This window comes from Sylvia atricapilla, chromosome 6, assembly GCF_009819655.1.
Source record: "Sylvia atricapilla isolate bSylAtr1 chromosome 6, bSylAtr1.pri, whole genome shotgun sequence".
Lineage (NCBI taxonomy): Eukaryota > Metazoa > Chordata > Aves > Passeriformes > Sylviidae > Sylvia > Sylvia atricapilla.
In genome coordinates, this window is record NC_089145.1 from 57,767,460 (window position 1) to 57,786,211 (window position 18,752).

Sequence of the window (18,752 nt, forward strand, 5' to 3'; positions counted from 1 at the left end):
TCTTACTGTTGCCTTGTATCTTTCCCCTGGAGCCCTTAAGACTAGCCAGTTCCATGAGAAATACCATTATTAAATAAAGCACCAAGAGAATGGCAGGAAAAAGGGTGAAAGAATGACAGCAAGGGTTTTACAATATATCTGCCACCACAGGTTTTCTCCCTCTGCTGCAAACCACTCCTTCTGTCAGAGCTGAGGTGCCAAGAACCCAGGAGTGACGTTACAGCTCTAGAAATAATATCAGAAGAAACTGAAAGTAATTAAGCAGCAAAAGCTGTTAAATAATAACCAACAGTTGGCAAAATTCAGCACTGTGTTTGCCAAAAGACAGCTGTTTGCACCTCAACCTTCAATTCAGGAGGCCCAAATTAAAAGCAGATTCTACGTTTAGTTCTGTGGCTGAAGACACCATGGTACTATGGAAAGAAACCAAAAATCCTCTTTAGAAGGGCAAATGAGGGCAAATGTGACATTTTTTGCATAAACCAGTGGATGATGTAATACACAGCTCAATCCCTCAGTTTTATTGTAAATTAAAATAACAATTCAAAGATTCAAGTCCTTTTTAAGGGCAATGCATTCATAGGCAAGCTGCTGACAGGCAGACTGACAATATATCACTTGCTGGCAAAAGCCATTATTTGCTCCTAAAAGAGAAGAAAAAGAGAAGTAATTCATAAGCATGTATTCTAGAAAGAACCTTTAGGCACCTTCCCTTTCATATAAATGAACAACAGCAGTCTTTCTAGCCAAGTACAGAGAACCTATCCCTATGTCCTAGAAAATTAACAAAATTGTAGCATTCCTTTCCTTCCCAAGTAGCACTAACCCATTGGTATTAGCAATGGGTTCTGTGCTCAGGACATCTTCATTTGTTTTTTTCCTTTTAAACAGAGAAAGAGAAAATTCTGAGCACTGAAGCAGCAGCACAGTCTTCCTTAATGAAGACACTGTGCCAGTGGCAGCTGCTCTGCCTTAGGAATGTACCATTTTCAATTGAGGAAGTGTCTCAACAGTGACCACAACACAAAGGAAACAGGGCACCTGTGTTTAATAGGAAGATGGGAAATTAATGAAATAAAAATCGAAATCCAAAAATGAGAATCTGATTTGCTGGTTCTTCGACTTAAGGAACCTCACAAAAATCCAGCAACTAGGTCAAGAGGGTGAGGAGTTCAGGCAGATACACTGCAAAGACAGGGTCTGTGTTTAAGACAGAACCTCCTCACCACTGCCTTGCTCAGGTAATTTCCATTTTAGAGACTTGAACTTCTGCCATGAGGGAACAATTCACAAGGCAAAACAGCACAGAGACAGGAAAGTGTGGGCTGCACACTGCATCTGTGAAGTCACCCAATGTCTTAGTGAAGAGGTGCCTTCACAGGCCTGTTTTTTCTGTGCTTTGCTGAATACAATTCAAGGTTTGACATTTTAATTGCATAGCAAAATAAAGCCAAAGACTTCTGATGACCTCTAACTCCTAATTACTGATACAGAATATAAGGCACTTTGATATTTTATATTCTCTTTTCTCTGCAGGAAAAAAAAAACCCTATCACTACTGAGCCATCAGTTACTTAGGAACTCCTCAGGCCCATTCAGGACACAACCCGCCCCAGTTTAAACTAGTATTTTCCAATCAAAAATGTTTCATTCAAAACAAATATCTTTATACTTTGTGCATATTTCGTGAATGGTTTTGGACAACTCCTACAGCCCTCACTGAAGTGAGATCTTACTTTGACAGGAGGTAGGGCATTTGTTGCTTGCAATCCCCATGTCCTCAGCAACACCAGAGGAGCCAGTGTGGTGGAGTACAGCCTTTTTAGCACATCAGTAGCAGCTATCAAGGAAACATTATGCCTCTGTCGTTCTGTTTCAAACTTGAGGAGGTGTTTTAAGGAGCCTGGAAGAGATAATTGAATGCTTCTATTACACCTGATGTGCCACAAACAATTATGCTTATCTACAGAGCAGTTTGCTCTGGCAACTGAAAGAGAACAGAGAAATTGTCCTGTGGAATGTCTGGATCCCTTTATGGGAATTCCCAGGGTCCTGCCTTGGAAGGAGGGATGATAGAGCCTTCCCTGCCTAGGCTGAAAGAGAGGATCTCCCCTATGGTGCCTTGAAACACCCGATTCACCCCAGTTTGTTTTCCCCATATGTCCCTAATTGTAGTGGTTTCTCCTTTCCCTGTTTCCCTGTTGGTGGTGGCACCTCGGGTGGCCAGTCCCATTGTCCCTATATGTCACTGACCTTTGTCCTGCCCTTTGACCATTGCTCCCAGACCCTTATTTAGGCCTGTGCAGAGCACATGGCCAGGTCTTTGCTCCTGACCTTCCTTCAGTGCCTGAAACAAATCTTGCTGGAACTGATTCATACAAAGGCCCTTCCTGCCTCTCTGAGCCATGGTGTGTGTGATGTGTGAGCTTGGCTGCTTTGCCTGAATCCTCCCCAGCAGCTTTTCCACAGGAGATGCTGATGGGGATATAGGCAGCAGCTCCAACATCTACAAAGCACATGGTCCATCTCAATAAAGATCTCCTTCCACCAGCTAGTGCTCTTCATCTCACCGTGTCTCTAACTGCCATCCTGCAGAGCTTTGGTTTTTTTAAAGCAGCTTCAAGACTTGTGGGATGGAAACTGCATCCAAGAATCAGGAACTGCTCCACAGCCAATGGACATCAGAAGAGCTTTGCTTCAACAAAGCTTTCAAACACAAGACAGCAGCATGCTTAACCAGAGGTTAAGCAAAGGCCTGGAAGAGTAATCCTCTCACTGCCACTGCATTGGCTTGGATCCTTACCCAGATCACTCCCGTTGAAGGCTGCTGCACTGAGGTGATGAGCTAGACATGCAATATCACCAAAGCCCAGGTTCACTCCTTGTCCTGCCAGTGGGTGGACTCTGTGTGCTGCATCCCTGGAGCAAGAGAAGACAGAAATTTATTTCCCATCTTAAAGAAAGCCACGGTGGCTGACAAACCCCAGAAGGGATCAGTGTAGCACTCCTCACCTCTTTGCAATGAACCACCTGAGAATGCAGCATATGTGCTTTATCCAGTACCTCCTTGCATGCTATGCTGAACTACCTGACTGCCTCTCCAGTTGTAAGAAGCAAGACAAAGGGGAGGTAACAAAAAGCAGGTCTGAAAGGAAAAATTATAAAGAGGTGACTAGCCAAAGTCCTCTCAGATCATGCATGGAACAGGCCTTTATGTTTTTGTAAATGACCTCAGCACAACAGGAGCTCTGTCAGTGACATATTGCAAAAACACAAAGTGGACAGATATCATGAGTATAAAGAAGAGGTGGGAATATCATTGAATAGAAACAAAATCTAGTTCTTCTATGAACAGACTTACCTGTAAAGTTCAAAGACAAACAGATATGGGAGTCACAAAGTTAGAGAAATTAAATGAACTTTTGATACGAAATGCAAGATCGTGTACTTTACCAAGCTGTAAAGCACAGTGTGCTCCCAAACACAGAGTGGTTCACAGGTTGGAAAGATGAAAAGTGTACCACACAGAAGTGTAGCACAGCTTCCAAGAATTCCTAAAAGCTACCACCATACTGTAGCTGGGGCAGAGAAGAAACTACATGCGACCTTAGAATATAAGAAATTAGGTATTTTTCTGTTTGAATAGGCCACCACACAAAAGTGTCTGATAACCCACATGGAGTAATTTTTGTCATTTGTGTTCTAGAAAGGTAAGTTTAAAACTCAAACTGGTGCACAGAATGGCTGGTACAATGTAAGGGGCAGTACAAATCCAGCATGAAATACTGGATCGTTTCACTGGATTGTACAAACCAGGAAAAGGAACTAATTATCTTTCCATTTACACAGAAAGCGCAGATAACGGACAGAAAGCTACTCGTACAAAAGATCATGAGAGCACACAGAATAAACTGGACCAGGGTAAAGTCAAACTGGAACTATATATTATTTCTAACATCTGATTTGTCGACTGGGAGTTGCTATGCTCACATCTCTTCTAAGCACATGCCACCCACTCCCCCAGGGGATACCACTGAGGGCCTCACCCGATCAGAGCCACGCGGTGCTGGACGTATTCTGTCGCGTGCCCCATTCCAAGAGGGAACATGGCTCGGCTCTCTGGATCTACTCTGGCAACACTTGGGGGCAGCTGACGGACTGCAGACCCTGAGGGCCTCAGGAGGGAAATGGCAGAACGGAACATGGCTCCAGCAGCGTCAATGAAGTCAGAGTGATTTATGTTGCTCCACTGAAACAGACAAACAAAGCTTTGGAAGTTGACCCGAACTAGAGTTTGGAAAGAACCCAGTTGAAAAAAAATTCTGAGGTCCCAATACTGAATTTTAACTACTTGGACAAAACTATACAGTAGAAAAATCTGTCATCACCGTTTTAGGACATACAAATTTCCAACTAAGATGAGCCTACTCTTCCTGCCTTTTGGAAATTTAGGTTAACTTCTGTGACTTTCAGAACTAACCTAATTCGGTCCCAAGGGGTCATCTTTTCTTTGCTAAGTGCCTCTTTAGTATCATTCTCACCAGAGGAAGGAATTCAGAATACACCTCTCCCATTACTCTCATTTAAGCTACAGGATTCCATTCTATTTCTTAAAGCCTCTTCCCTGCCACAAGGCTGATACTCACAAAGGCAGAGTTGATGCTATCCACAAAACTTTCCTCGTCCATAGCGAGAAGTTCCGATGCATGGTCGTGAGATGTAGACCAGACCAGAGAGCTGGCAGTGTCAGACAGCTGGTTCAAGACAATGTCAAGGGTAAATATCAAGAGAAAAAGAAGCAAAAAAAAAATATTCAGTGCAAAGATTTCCCCACTGCCCTGCCTCACACCAGTCCCTCTGAAAATTACAGTTCCAGCCCAACTTGTTACAAGTGGGAAATGCCAAGGATAAAGTGAGACGGCAGGAGGGGAAAGTGCAACAAATGAAGAGTAAAGGGCAGATGTGCAAATTCTTAAGAGACAGAACCAACTCAGAAAGGCATGGACAGAAATAAAGTTACTAGACTAGAAAATTTTTAAATGTTTAAAAAAAATACAGACCCCTTACCGGAAGAAGTGCAATTGGCCCAGTGGGAAGGAACCGCTGCCATGCTACATTGTTGTCTGTGGCCTACAGTGGAAAGAAGTAAGTGGACAGCAAGCCAGACCAGCCTCTTAGGTTCTTCTGTTTATGGAAGAGCCAGTTTAGCAGAATTTTACCTCAGATAAATGGAGAGTTGCCACCACAGCTGACTGATCATACTGATGTTCAATGTTCTGAATTTCAGCTTCCTTCCGGACCACAGAGTTATGACCATCGGCACCAATCTGTAAAATAGAGATGCAAAGTAACTTCTTCAGCAGCTCCTAGAAAGACTAAGAGCTAGTATTTCACTCCAAAAACTTCAGCCTGCATCTATATATTGTCTGTTCATTCAGAAAAAAAAAAAAGTCCCCCAAACCAGAAGAGGTGGCCCCTTCTGCTCTTCTTGAATTCAGCAGCATCTCCTTGCAGCAGGCAGAGAGAAGGCCATGCCCAGTATCCCACACCCTCTCTGACAAGGTTAGTCACTCACCTCACTCTAGCACTCCACATGGGTGGAGCAGCACACACAAATCAGAACCAAATCCAGTGGAAAGGACTTGGGTCAGAGACGATGCCTTATCAACAGAAATAAAGAGCTTAGTTACCAGCAGCTTGGTCTGAAGTCTGCGTCCATCAGCTAACTCAACTTGGACCCAAGGGCTTGTGTCACAGCCGTGGGAGGGAAGGGGCCAGGTGTAGCCAACTGCTTTGCTCCCGTAGAAAACCTCCACCCGGTCTGATGGGAACACAGAGTACCATGGTCACAGCATGACATGGACAGGAGAAAAGGAAACACTGCTACAAACAGCCACAGCCACACTTGTCTTAACAGCACCCAGGAGCTCATCCTAGAATTATCAAGGCACCCTGAAAGAACAGACACTGACACCTGTCACTGTAAGGCTTGCTCTGGACAAGGAGCTACAGATCTCTTAATTAAGTCCAATTTTGGAGAGACTGTATTCTGGAGAACTACATATGCAAGTGCTTTCCTGCTCTGTAGCCTTTGGAAGTCAGATTTCTCCCTCCCTTCCCAACTCCAGAAGCTGCCCATTTCTCAAGAGTTACTTCTTAGACAAATTTCTCCGTCTCAAGACTTAGTACACACAACAGAAGGCAAGTAACTGAGAGCTATCTGCAGGAAATAAAACATTGAAGAAGTTGTCCACTACCTGCTACTGCATCTAACTGTTTTGTGAGAGCAGACATAATGACATCATTCTCCACTATGTAACCCATGTCATCTAAGTCATCTTTCTCAAAAACGATCATGGCTTCTGAACAAGCATCCCACACCTACGAAGAAAAAATACATTACATGAAGCTATGTGACAAACAAGTCCATTTCAGGGACTTAACAGCAAAAAGACACAGTAATCTAGAAACACAGAACCAGAGAAAGCATCCTGGATTACTGTCCATTCCCAGCTACTAAAGTGCACCACAGAACTAATTTCATTAAATGATTTAGCTTAAGCTCAAAAAGTAATTCCAAGTCAAGTTTTTTATCCCTGCTTTCCTGTTACATAATTGACACATAAAGCCACCCTACAACCTTGCTGTAGGTTAACCCCAGCAGGCAGCTCAGCCCCATGCAGCTGGTTCCTTACTCCCCTGCACTAGGATGGGGAAAACTGGAGGGGTGAAAATACAAAACTCGTGGCTTGAGGTAAACAGAGTTTAATAGGAAAAGCTAAAGCCACATGTGTAAGCAAAGCAAACCAAGGAATTAATTCACTGCTTCCCAAGGGCAAGCAGGTATTTAGCCATATCCAGGAAAGCAGGGCCCCACCAAGCATAATGGTTACTTGGGAAGACAAACACCACCACTCCAAACTTCCCATCTTTCCTCCTTCTTTTCCTCAGCTTTTACTGCTGAACATGACCCCATATGGTATGGATTATCAGTCAGGGTCAGCTGTCCACCCTGTGTACCCTGCTTCTGGTGCACCCCCAGCCTGCTCACTGGCAGGGCAGTGTGACAAACAGAGACAGCCCTGGCACTGTGTAAGCACTGCTCAGCAATAGCTAAAACATCCCTGTGTTATCAACACAGTTTTCAACACAAATCTGAAACACTGTCCCATACAAGTTACCATGAAGAGAAGAAACTATCCCAGCCAAACCAATACATCCTTTACCATCATTTCCATATTTTCCATGCCTCAATATCTACAGCTGCCATTAGGAATGCACCTTTCAGCCTGTAACATCAAGACCATGAGGACAGGTATTTCTGAGCACACTGCTACCCATAAAAAAGGGAGAGAAATTAACACAAGCATGACCTGCCCTTTACCATAGAAAGAAAAACCTCTGTATCACTGATGTAAGGAGTTTTGAGAGTTGAGAGTGGACAGACACGTGGTGTATCTGCAGCCCTAAGTCAGGCACCTGCATTCGCCGGAAGGGTTTGAGTCTCAGGCGGCAGACATGATCCCAGGCACCACAACCTGGAACACAGAAAGGACACACATGGAGATACAGGTTCACACGTGACACTGGGACCAAAATAAAACTGAAGCTCACTCCATACTCTCCTCCACCCTTCCCTGACTATGCTCAGGCTTGGTTTGCACCATCCCCAGACAGGGCCAGGTCTGCCTCAGTGCTGTCACAGCTCCAGAATCACATTGTTTTACTGTTAACACCAGCCAGCAGGAAAGAAACAAGAGCTCTCTGTGAACCTCTGACTTCACAGACAACTCTTACTGTCCCATCACTGGGTAATAAAACAGACACAGAAATGCACAGCCATTATTTTACAGAACATTGCTTTCTCCATAAGGAATCAAGGCTCAAATATCTCTTTAAAATGACAATTAACCTTCATTAATTGAGGACTGAGTTACCAGACTACAAAGCACTCAGCTTCTTTTGTGAATAGAATACTCCAGATGCTGTAGAGAGCACCTTACAACCTTTCCCAAATACTTATATAACAAATCAGACCAAGATACCAGAACACAGACCCCTGTTATCAAGAGAATTTGGATTTAATAACCCCAACTCAGCATGCAGAGACAAAGGCAAATAATTCCACTGATGTTAGGGTGAAGGCAGCACATGGTCAAAAGGGTTTTTGTTTAAACAAAACCAGCTCAAATATAAATGTTAAAAACAATGTTAAATGCAAACAACATAAATGTTAAAAATGCAAACAACAAAACCATACTTACTGCTTAGGAGAGTTGCTGATCCTGGGGAGATGGAGCTGACCCTGTTACTGTAACTGTCTGGCAAGTGATCGTAGTCTTTCCTAGGACCAGCCTCCAGCAAAGCAATCTTTTTATCATAGAAGTGGATGTCATGCCCTAAAATAAGTAAAGACATGCTTTGTTACAATGTTCCTGCCAATAATACCAAAAATAAAACACTCGAGTTTTTGTAATTAGACAGAGTAGATGCAAAGCCTAATAAAGAAATACATATCAAATGCAGGTTTTGACCAGGCAGGTAAAGTTTTGTATGTTAAAGCTTTATTACTACAGTCCTGTGACTGAGATGGACAACTCTTTTGCAGCTAAAGCGAGGATTACATATTTTCCTTTTACATAAAGCTTACATTTTTGTATAAATCTATGCCACTTGTTAATGAAAATTAATTACTGGAGTATTATCAATTGAAATCTGCAATGTTCACTCCATGAACAGAACACATTTTCCAGAGCTTAAACACAAATTCTCCTTTTAGAAGATCAAAATAAAACTTCTGTGATACGTAGCAATTACATGACTATTTTCTCTGTCCTTACATTCTGGCAATGGAATAGGACAGGCAGTTTAGACTTTAAACTTCCAGTTCAAGAGAACTGGGAAAAAAAAATGAAGACTAAAGTAAACTGCAGCTGAGCTGGCCACACTTGCAGCATCCCATCCGCTGCAGATGCAGAAGGTGCTGAGGACAGAAGTGGTGTCCTTGTAACATCTAGAGTTTACAACTACAGCAGCCCTAAAGACAGCAGTGTCCTGGGAATATTTCCTAGATTATGTACAGGAATAACCTCATCTCCTGAGAGGTCCCAAACCTGCTTGTCACCCTTAGACATCACTGCTGGAAGGGATCCTTACGACATCTCAAATCCACTGTGCTCTTGTTTAACAATACAAGCAGAATTTAAGCTTCCAAGGTAAACCCTTATACTTGCAAAGCACTTATTGTTCAGGATCTTTGATCTTCTGTGCACTATTTTTTTTTTCTTTTGTTTCTGTCTCTACAGCACCCTTCTGAATCCATGTTGCAAATAAAGAAGCAGCCAGTACTCTCAGGATCTCTAATGACCCAAAGCAAGCAGAAATCTATTTTAACTTGCTATTCCAGTGTTTAAAATACAGGGTTAGAAAATGAAACTTGGGATCAGATAATAATGGTTAGATGAATGGAACACCTCTCCTACAAGGAAAGGCTGAGAGAATTTGGTTTGTTCAGCCTGGAAAAGAGATGGCTGAGGGGTGACTGAATTGTGGCCTTACAGTACCTGAAGGGACCCCACAAAGAAAGACAAAAAGAGACTTTTTAAAAGATCATGTAGCGACAGGACAAGGTGGAATGGATTCAAAATGAAAGAGAGTAGGTTTAGATTAGATGTTAGGAAGAAGTTCTTTGCTGTGAGGGCGGTGTGACACTGGAACAAGTTGCTCAGAGAACCTGGAGGTGTTTGAGGCTGGATGTGGCTCAGAGCAACCCGGTCCAGGGGTTGGAACTAGGTAATATTTCAGGTCCCTTCCAACCCATTTTATGATTCTATGATCAGAAAAGCACTTTCAGCTATAGGTGACATTATCCATCAGCTACTTAAGGATGAGCATGTTCGACAGACACACTATAGTCGATAAAATTCTAATTAATGGCTCCATTAACAGATGTCCGCACACACTGATACGGCTAGGCTCATCACTGATCAGCTCACCAAACAGCTTTAGGGCAACTTTAGAGCGCTGTCACACGAGGACGCAGGATCAAGGAGATCCCACACAAGGTTATCCCACACTGCGGGTGAGTGGGTCACAGCCTTACCCAGCACGGCGGCCATGGCGCTCCCGACCATGCCGCCGCCCGACACCACCACATCGTAGAGCGGCGGGGCGGAGGCGGCGGAGCGGAGCGGGGCGCGGGGCCCGGCCCTCAGCCGCGCTCCGAGCGGGGCCAGCAGCGGCCGCCCGCGCAGCGCCGCCATCGCCGCGGAACTGACGGCGGGCGGAAGTGGCGCCGCGGAACCATGACAACGGCTGTGCGCGCCGCCGCTCTCGCGTCTGATTGGCTGCGTGAGGCCAAGTGGGCGGGCCCTAGCGCTGCCGGCCGCGCTGATTGGTGCAGGCCGGGGGCGGGGCGGGGCGAGGCGGGCTGAGGCGGCGGCCCGCAGACGAGCGGCGGCTCGGCCGCGGCGCTCCCGGGCGGGGAGGCGGGGTCGCGACCCCGAAACCGGCACTTCGCGATTTATTTTATTTCTTCCAGGTGACGCGACAGCCGCTCAGGCTGTAACACGCCGACTCCATCGTTTCCCGCCGCCGGGCAAGGAGCTGGGAGCATCCTCTCGGGATGGGGGGCCGGCGGTCTCCGTTAGAACAGGGCGTACCGTGCCAGGCAGAGTTATGGGGTGACCTCGGGGTGCTCGAAGAAGATGAGGAGCTGGAGGGTTTCAGGAGGGAGGCGGACGTTCTGCGTGAGAAGCTGAGGGAGGCTCTCAGGTAGGATGACACCCGGTAAGGATGGCAGGATGGGGATGCAGGATTCCTCATCCTTCTGGCCGGTGAGGAGGCGGAGCATGAAGTCCCAAAATGCACGTGTATAGTGCCAAAACACTGGTCACAGGTGTAGTCACAGCAGGCAGGATGGGGTCAGTAGGTGCCCACGTAAGCAGCATTCACATAAAACACGAACAGTACAAATCCCCACCTCACTCATCAGCTAATCGTGCTTAAAATGTGGCAGCAGATCACACACATTTCTAGCCAGTATCCAGTCTTCAGAGCTGTGATCTTCCCAAGGTCGAGCTCTCAGCTGACTTTGCTTGTGGTTACTCTAGCTGGGCATTCACTAGCAGGTCACACATGCACTCTCTTACAAAGGAAAGAGTTTATGAAGAAGAGACTGCAGCAATCACCAACAAGTGTATTGACCAGGAGTCAGTTCACACATGATCTGCACCTCCTATCTCCTCCCCCTTTTTCCCCTTTCCTCTTCTTGGTCCACTCTGATTCACCTTGATCCTTCCTTTTGCCTGCATTTATTCCTTCCCTAAAATCTCCTAAGTTTCCCTTCACTTTCACAATTACCCTCAGGCATCCTAGGAGAAGTTTGCTAATTTAATGAGACCCAGAATAGTCTCAGGTGGGTTTTTTTCTTATTGTCTAATAACACGGTCGTTTACTCAGGTACAAAGTTTCTAGCTGAACCTCTCAAGCATCACATTAAAGCAGTTTCTTGTGATGACATTCCCATCAGCATCCCAGGAATGCTAGTGTTTGGTACTGTTTCTTAGGATTTGTGCATCTGTGTGCCTGATTGCCTCTCCTGCGTTTGTCTGTGATGTTGAATAGCTATTAGCAAAGCTAACCCTAAAGCTGGAACTTTATGGTTTGCTTGTGGCCTTCCTGGCAACAGAGTGCTAGCAGCATAATAAATTGCATGACACAGCTAAGTAGGCCTAACTTCCATGTTGTACATGGAAAACAAAACAAGCAAAGCTCTGCTTACAAACTTCCTTAGCAAAGTGAAATATGGAGCCTGAAAATGACAAAAACCTAGGCCTGTCTTTTAACAACCAGCTCAGCCTATGGTGTCTTTCTCTCAGACAATAGCGTCTCCCTTCTTTTAACTTTGTTTTTTAATAATTTCACTTATTTCCCCTTCATAATGTCTTTGTCTTAGTCATACATCTGGTAACATAAGGCAGTCCAGTTCTTTGACCGACCTCACCTCAGACAGTACCTGGGATCAGCAAAAGCCTCACTTGTTTCCTAAGTCCCGCTTGAGGCCAAAAAGTGCTTCATCTCCCTGGATTCCTTCCATCACCATCCCTCAGCCTTTCAAAATGACACTGCGGGAAGCTCGCAAAAAGTCCGAGTTGATGAAGTCATACATGTTCCTTGAACTAGACAAACAGAGAGACAAAAGGCAAAGCCAGGATGAAGCTGAATGTCAGAAACAATTCCGGGCACAGCCTGTACCTGCCCATGTGTTTCTGCCCCTTTATCAGGAAATAATGGAGCAGAATGAGATTCGCAGGCAAGCAGCAACACAGAAAAGAAAGGAGCTGCTACTTTCAACACAGCGGCCCTTCAGTTTTCTGGAGAAGGAAGAGAAAAAGAAAGAAGCTATCAGACAAAAATTCCTGGCAGCAGCAACCCCAAATGAGAGCTCCAAACAGAAGCAAGCCAGTAAAAAAGTTCCTAAATCTACTTATGACTCACTTCTTGGAGATAAACTCAAAGGTAACACGCCAGGGCTCTTTCTGTAAAAGCACCTCCCTGCCTGTCCCTTGCTGTCTCCACGCTGGGAGGTAAGCTCATGGGCCACAGGGCACCACTTGGAGCCTAAGGCCAGTGTCCCCTGATGTTGTTGAGTCTCCTGTATGTCACTGGTCATTACATTTTGTTTAGATACTCATGCAGTAGAGTGCCCTAAGTTTAGTAGTCTTGTATCAAGTGTCAGCAGCAGTTCTGTTCCACTCCCCAGAAAACATGGGCACGTTGAGCTCTTCAGACAGATTTCCATACCCATTTTGCTGCAGATCATGACAGTTTGGGAATCTTTCCCTACACTGGATTCCATACCTTTGGTTACATTAAAGGGATATAAATGATTTGTGGCACAAACATGAAGACAGATATAGTGCCATAGGTCTCCAAGGTCCATGCAGTATCTTAGATCTGACAATATTACTCCTACCCAACTGATCCATTCTGCACAGAACCCCTAGGAGACGAGAAAAATATTTCCTGAGCCCAAATCAGGAAATTAGTTTGGTTCTAAGTGACAGTGTAGTAGTCCAATCTCTCCTGCCATTCTCTGCGGTTTCCAGTTGCCTTCCCACTTGCTCTAGCTCAGGTGCTGAAACAGGGGAAGTAGGTGCCAGGACCATGCTAGTCAGAGGGACAGCCAAGGAAATGTTACTGATACTTGCTTGCTTTCAGATGGCTTAAGCCACCACAGTTGAAAGTTTGAAGTAAGCAATTCAGACTTCACACTTGAATGTGGGAACTAAGCCAGTCCTTAATAATTCTCATGGCTTTTCTCATCCTTTTCTCCTTTTTTACTATTTCCCAATGATTTCTCCTTGAGGATACACCAGTTCAGTTTTTTATCAGAAAACATTCTATTGGGGTGTACTAAACTAAATAAATTAAAAAGGTAAAAGGCAGCAAAGGACAAACCATTGTTCTATTTCTATCTGGCATATGAGAAGGGAGGAGAAATGAACATTTCATACTTCAGGCAATGAATGCCTATAAATTGACTCAAAACCATCTTATTTTGCAAATAGCGGTATTGATCTTTTTTTTTCTCCTAAAAGCAAAATCCAACCCCAAGCCAACTGTCTGCATTTTCACTAATATTTAGTGCTGCACAGGGAAGGACTTCAGTTTGATGCTATAATCTGAAACATATTCTGTGGAAAGTTTGTCACAAAAGTCACAAACGTGATCTATCCATCACATGTTCCTTACTTAAAGGCTTTTCCAATATAGACAATTACTGCTGGATATTACATAGAAAAGCCATCATCTGTTACAAGTATACTTGAACAACTCATTTGTACCACACAGTTGACATGGCTGTAAGTCCCATATAAAAAGTATGAGACTAGTATGGAAGATTAACACTTCTGTAAGACAAATGAGACAAAGAGCACAAGTTACGTGGTACCCCTAAGAATAGGAGAAGTCCTGTTCAGTTATTGCTCCAGTAAGTAAAAAAGATATCTAGAAATTAATGCCTAAGAAAGAGACCCTACCATGGTTTTACTGGTATTTTTCAATTATTTTTCCCTGGGAGGCAGAGGAGAGAGGGGCTGAAAAGGGGGTAAGCAGAGCACAGGATGTTTGGTCTCTCCTATATGCATAGCTGCTATCATAATGGAAAGTTTAGACTTGGGCAGTGGAAATTTCACAGCCTTTTATATCACTTATACTCTTCTCGTTGCTTTCCCTTTGATCCTTTAGAAGCCGAACTCTTCAGGGAAATCCGTATTCAAATGAGAGCAAAAGATTTGCTCAAGAACTCCGTAGCTCCAATAGATACCAGCAACTGTCGGAGGGAGCCTCAGTCCCGAACTGCCACCAGAACCAAGCAGGAAAGACTTGGCTTCTTACAGGACAGAAGTTTCAGCTTCAAACCAAGGATTAATCCAACAATACCAGATTTTGAAGAACTTTACTGGGCGTTTCAGAGGAAAACATTAAGGAGACAAGAAATCAAAGAGCCAATTCGTAGTAAACCATTCAAGCTAAGAACCTCCAATCTCCATGCCAGGCAAAGGCAGGCTAGTGAAAAGATAAAGGTGAGATACCAGGATATTTATATGATACTGCTTTCTCCTGTGAAGACACCAACCTCTCAAGCTTATAGCCTTTAATTATTAATGGTTAACATCCTGTGACCTCTGCCCTTGTATTGGGAATACTGCAGAATTCTAGGCCAAATGAGAGAACAAAATTCTACAGCAAGAGATGAGCTATGACAGCTAAGGCAGTTACCCTTTCATAGCTATAATCAAGTCTCCTTCCCCTTGTCCCTCAGCCTATCCACATGTAAATCTCTGTTGATGGAAAAGGGAAGAGTGAGTGCATTCTCATACCCCAGCTGTTCTCTTTGGTAGGCAAATAACAGGAGATTCTGTAATAGCAACTGTCTGTGAACAAATACACTGAATGAAGTTTCATTTCTTTCAGGATTCTCAGAAGCTTTCCAAGGTTTCAGTGCAAAAAAGTCACTCTCTGCCTGGACTTTCCTCTCTCTCTTCCAACACCCTTCCTGTGCATATTACAGATGCAACTAGAAAGAGGGAATCAGCTATTAGGTAGGTAGAAAAGTTTGTCCACAAGACTGTACAAAAACTGAATAATATAGAGGGAAAATACAGTGTTTTCCCTCGTCACATCAACTGCATCAACAATACATTTCCTAAATGTTTCTCTGTCTTCTTTCTTTGCTAAGTCTTGCTCTGTCTCCCAGTTGCTTTGGAAACTGCACACTTGTATGGCTGAAATTTTGCTTATTCTCCTTAGAGGTCCCCAAAAATGAAATTCCCAGGTAGCATGTGGTCTGACAGTCCACATGGGCTCATCACTAACTTTTTTTTCTGTATAGATATGCCCAAGAAAACAAAAAAGAAGGGGAGAAAGAAGGAATTTATTGGCTGGAGAAACAGAAAATGAAATGTCAAGCTATGCAAAAGTCTGTAAACAGCCGAGCAAAAGCACTGGATCCTCATAAAAGTCTGGAGGAAACACAAAAGGAGAAGTCAAAACAGAACAGGTCAGTATCCTACTCTGTACAAAAATAACTCTTTGCTCTACTAACTGAGGATCATCAGATAATTCTTTAGGACAGGTTGGGTCTAAAAACATACCTAACCTTTTCTGGCTGTTGTATCCATTCCACATTCATCTGGATCTCTTGAGAATTCCATGCTTCTTCCATACAGAACTGTTTCCTTTACATTAATGTTTGTACAAACTACTTTCCACGAGCCAGTCAGCAGTAATGTGTAATTGGTAAAGAGCACATAAGAGACAAGGTTTTCTAAAAATCTGAACACTGTTTCCTTGCTTGCAGTCTAAAAGAGCTTTGCTAATAGGTCTGTAACTTGTCAGCAATAGGGGTTTTTTCCCCAGCACTCAGAATCAAGAGAGTTACCAAAGTGATTTAAAGAATGAAACACTCACTGAGAATTCATTGTTCCTGATCAGCTGCCATCAGAGGGAACCTACAGCAGACAGGCAATTTTTCCATTTCAGGCAAAATTTGCAGGAGAGAACAAAAGAATACAGAAGAGAGCTGGAAGAAATGGAGCTGCGAGTCAAGAACAGACCATTCCTCTTCGAACAGGTCACCAAGGTAACTGGTCAAAGTCCCAGAGTGTTTCTGGGCAATCATATGAGTTGTCTTTCATTTAAGACAGGCATTAATTCAAATTAATTCATGGATAAGAAGTCTCTGGACTGCACTCAAAATAACACATGTAAAACCCACAAAAGTAGAACTTAAATTTGTTCCTACCACTAGGAAAAAACCATTCAGGCTCATATCTAGGAGCTTGGCAGTTTCTAGTACGTATTGCAGCAATCACAGTATATGGTCTGATCAAAATCAAGGCCTTATCACACCAGAAATTAAATTCCTATTCTGCACCTGAATACCATAGACTACAGTCTGGAGATGCAAAACTTTTTCTTAAAACCCTCTCCAGTTAAGCACTTTTTCTTTGTACCTCTACTGCTAAGGAAGAACATTAATTATGGTTATGTGGCTTTTATCTCCTGTCAGATTTGCAATCTGGGGCTGCATTCAGCACATCTCACTCATCACACAGTACCAGCTGCAAATCTCTATTGCCCCTGAGGTGTAGATACAATTTGTATTGTATCTTTTTCACTGGGTTTCCTCTTTCAGTTCCCAGTCCTTGCAGGAACTACAGCTGGTTAGAGACAGTGACAATACATTGATAATATGTTGATTTAAAATTTCTCAACAGAAAATGAGAAATTTTTCATTCCTGGATCAAGCTTTCTATTCTGATAATAGAGGCAAAGAACACACATGTGTGATAAATACTGGTAATATTTCCATGTACCAGATTGCTAAGAATTCACTGTTATCAATAGTGTTCACTCATGTTGATACTAGGTTTCTATCCTTCCATAAAGAACACCTTAATCTTTAGGGACTGGCCAGTTCCTCTGGAAAACCCTCATCTCAGACTACATTGATTTGCAAGGTTCATTTGGAGGGAGTGAGACTATAAGACCCAAGATGCTTGTTTTTTAATTGAGCTGATATGAAGCTCTTTCACAGGCACTCTCCATTTATTAACTTCACTGTTGTTGGTTCTTACCACTTACATGCAGATGTGCTTACAGTATTTGGATGTTTTTGATTTGAGTGTCAGAGTTCAGACTCAGACACAAGTATACCAGTCTGCTAAGACTGGGATGTGGTACAAGGAGAACAGAAGAAGGAAGAAAACAAAAGAACTGAAGCAGGAAAATGTGAGCTCTGGCTTTGAGAGATGTTAAACATTGTCCTAGCGTTCAGTTAGGACATTACAGAAATTTTGGACAGGAGGTTGTGTCATCCTTTGTGCCCATTAGGAGTGTCAGATGTGCACTTCAAAACAAGTTGACTTGATGGGGAATCCCCAGTTCTGTGCATTTACTGTTTAAGTTTCAATTTCACAGCGTGATGCTTGTCAAGGAGCAGAGCGTCGCTACAGACGCACCCTCCAGCAGGTTGGCCTAAGTGAAGAATTTGTAAGAAAAAAAGGGGAAGATGCCACTGACTTGCTGGAAGAAGAATCTGATGATCAAAGGTAATAAAAACAGTGCAGTACAGCTCTTTTGTCTGTAACTAAAAATATTTTCCTTGTTCACGAATGCATTCCAGTTTTGATAATCTAGTGCAGGAAAAATTAAATCAACTTCACTGCTCTTATTAAGCATTGTGGCTTCTCTCTCTGAATTCCTATGACTGCACCATTATTTCATATGAATGGGGCAAACCATTTCTGGTATTAGACCATCACTGTTTCTGCAGGCTGCCCAAGCCTCGGGGTGACAAGGATGACTGTACTGAACAGGAAGGAGTACCTCAGGAGGAACAGAGCACAAAGGGAGTGGCAACATAAAAGCTCGCAGAAGAATCCATCGATCAGCTCTTGACTTTCTTTGTTTCTCCAGCTTAATCCTCAGGAACTTAATAGTTTCAGCTGACACCTAAGAATTGCTGTGGAGTGATATGGGAGAATTTAGTAAAGGAAAAAAAGAAAACAGCTGTTTTAGAGCATGTCTTGTTCAGCCCAGCAAACCCTGCAGCCTCCCTTAGTCTTCAAAAATGTCCCCTGTGTGAGCTCTTTCCCTTTAATGGGCAACAAAACAAGTTAAAGAGGTTGAAGCACTATCTTTGGATAAAAGCATATATGAAAGATTGAAGAGGTGCATCCTCTAGTGTCAACTCCTTGCATTCATGCCACAGAAGCACACAGGAAAAGGGAGAATGCCTTCCACTGTGCTAGAATGCTTTCAAACAAGGTATTTCTACAAAAAACAAATACCAGAATTTGACTCACCTTGGGAGAAGGCTCACAGGGAAGTCTTTCTCTGGTGTTAATTCTGCTTCTTCCCCCCCATTAGTAAGAAGCAGTAGCCTTCCTATATTAAAAAAATTCCCAGGTTTCATGATTTCAAAGTGTTTCAACATCTTACCAATTTAGGTCATTAATTTGACCCAAAAAACCCTCCAAAGTTCTGAAGAAGGTTGTAATTAAACAGTGCCTCACTTTGAATTATTGTTTTCCTAACTGTATGACTACTGTGATATCAAAGATGGATTTTGGAGGAAAAAAGATTAAGTATTGCCTGCCAGCACATTGCACTCAAATGCCTAGTGCATCCTGAATGGCATATTTCACACTTTATTGACTTCCCTTTACCTGACACTAATAACC

At 43.4% G+C, this 18,752-nt stretch overlaps 2 protein-coding genes across 4 annotated transcripts; one reads left to right on the forward strand and one right to left on the reverse strand.

The window, feature by feature from the left end:
• Window positions 1–506: 506 nt before the first annotated feature.
• Window positions 507–10,267, reverse strand: COQ6 (coenzyme Q6, monooxygenase). 3 transcript variants are annotated; one of them, XM_066322080.1, is made up of 12 exons: window positions 10,103–10,267; window positions 8,265–8,399; window positions 7,480–7,538; window positions 6,258–6,381; window positions 5,691–5,821; window positions 5,220–5,327; window positions 5,068–5,130; window positions 4,647–4,754; window positions 4,047–4,249; window positions 2,804–2,919; window positions 1,737–1,903; window positions 507–644 (listed from the first exon to the last, which is right to left on the reverse strand). In XM_066322080.1, exons 1-12 carry the CDS (start codon window positions 10,260–10,262, stop codon window positions 615–617), a joined length of 1,404 nt encoding a protein of 467 aa, XP_066178177.1. In that variant the 5' UTR covers window positions 10,263–10,267; the 3' UTR covers window positions 507–614. The 3 variants fall into 3 exon arrangements, 2 of the variants coding, with proteins under 2 accessions (XP_066178177.1, XP_066178178.1); XR_010743885.1 differs by lacking the exons at window positions 507–644; window positions 1,737–1,903 and adding an exon at window positions 3,013–3,145 and having other exon boundaries at window positions 2,803–2,919; XM_066322081.1 differs by lacking the exons at window positions 6,258–6,381; window positions 7,480–7,538.
• A 205-nt stretch (window positions 10,268–10,472) lies between these two features.
• Window positions 10,473–18,426, forward strand: FAM161B (FAM161 centrosomal protein B). Its single transcript, XM_066322077.1, has 8 exons — window positions 10,473–10,773; window positions 11,957–12,519; window positions 14,251–14,588; window positions 14,980–15,107; window positions 15,398–15,565; window positions 16,048–16,147; window positions 17,488–17,618; window positions 17,843–18,426. The coding sequence occupies exons 1-8, from the start codon at window positions 10,625–10,627 to the stop codon at window positions 17,931–17,933; spliced, it is 1,668 nt and encodes a 555-aa protein (XP_066178174.1). The 5' UTR covers window positions 10,473–10,624; the 3' UTR covers window positions 17,934–18,426.
• The last annotated feature ends 326 nt before the right edge of the window (window positions 18,427–18,752 follow it).

Excerpts from the sequence above, each read along its gene's own strand:
- COQ6 (XM_066322080.1), bottom strand. The coding sequence starts at position 10,262 with ATGGCGGCGCTGCGCGGGCGGCCGCTGCTGGCCCCGCTCGGAGCGCGG. Across the intron at positions 7,539-8,264 it reads ATCAGCAACTCTCCTAAGCA|GTTGTGGTGCCTGGGATCAT; the intron begins GTAAGTATGGTT and ends TCTGTGTTCCAG. Across the intron at positions 4,250-4,646 it reads ATAGCATCAACTCTGCCTTT|TGGAGCAACATAAATCACTC; the intron begins GTGAGTATCAGC and ends TGTCTGTTTCAG.
- FAM161B (XM_066322077.1), top strand. The coding sequence starts at position 10,625 with ATGGGGGGCCGGCGGTCTCCGTTAGAACAGGGCGTACCGTGCCAGGCA. Across the intron at positions 16,148-17,487 it reads TCTTCGAACAGGTCACCAAG|CGTGATGCTTGTCAAGGAGC; the intron begins GTAACTGGTCAA and ends TCAATTTCACAG. Across the intron at positions 17,619-17,842 it reads GAAGAATCTGATGATCAAAG|GCTGCCCAAGCCTCGGGGTG; the intron begins GTAATAAAAACA and ends CTGTTTCTGCAG.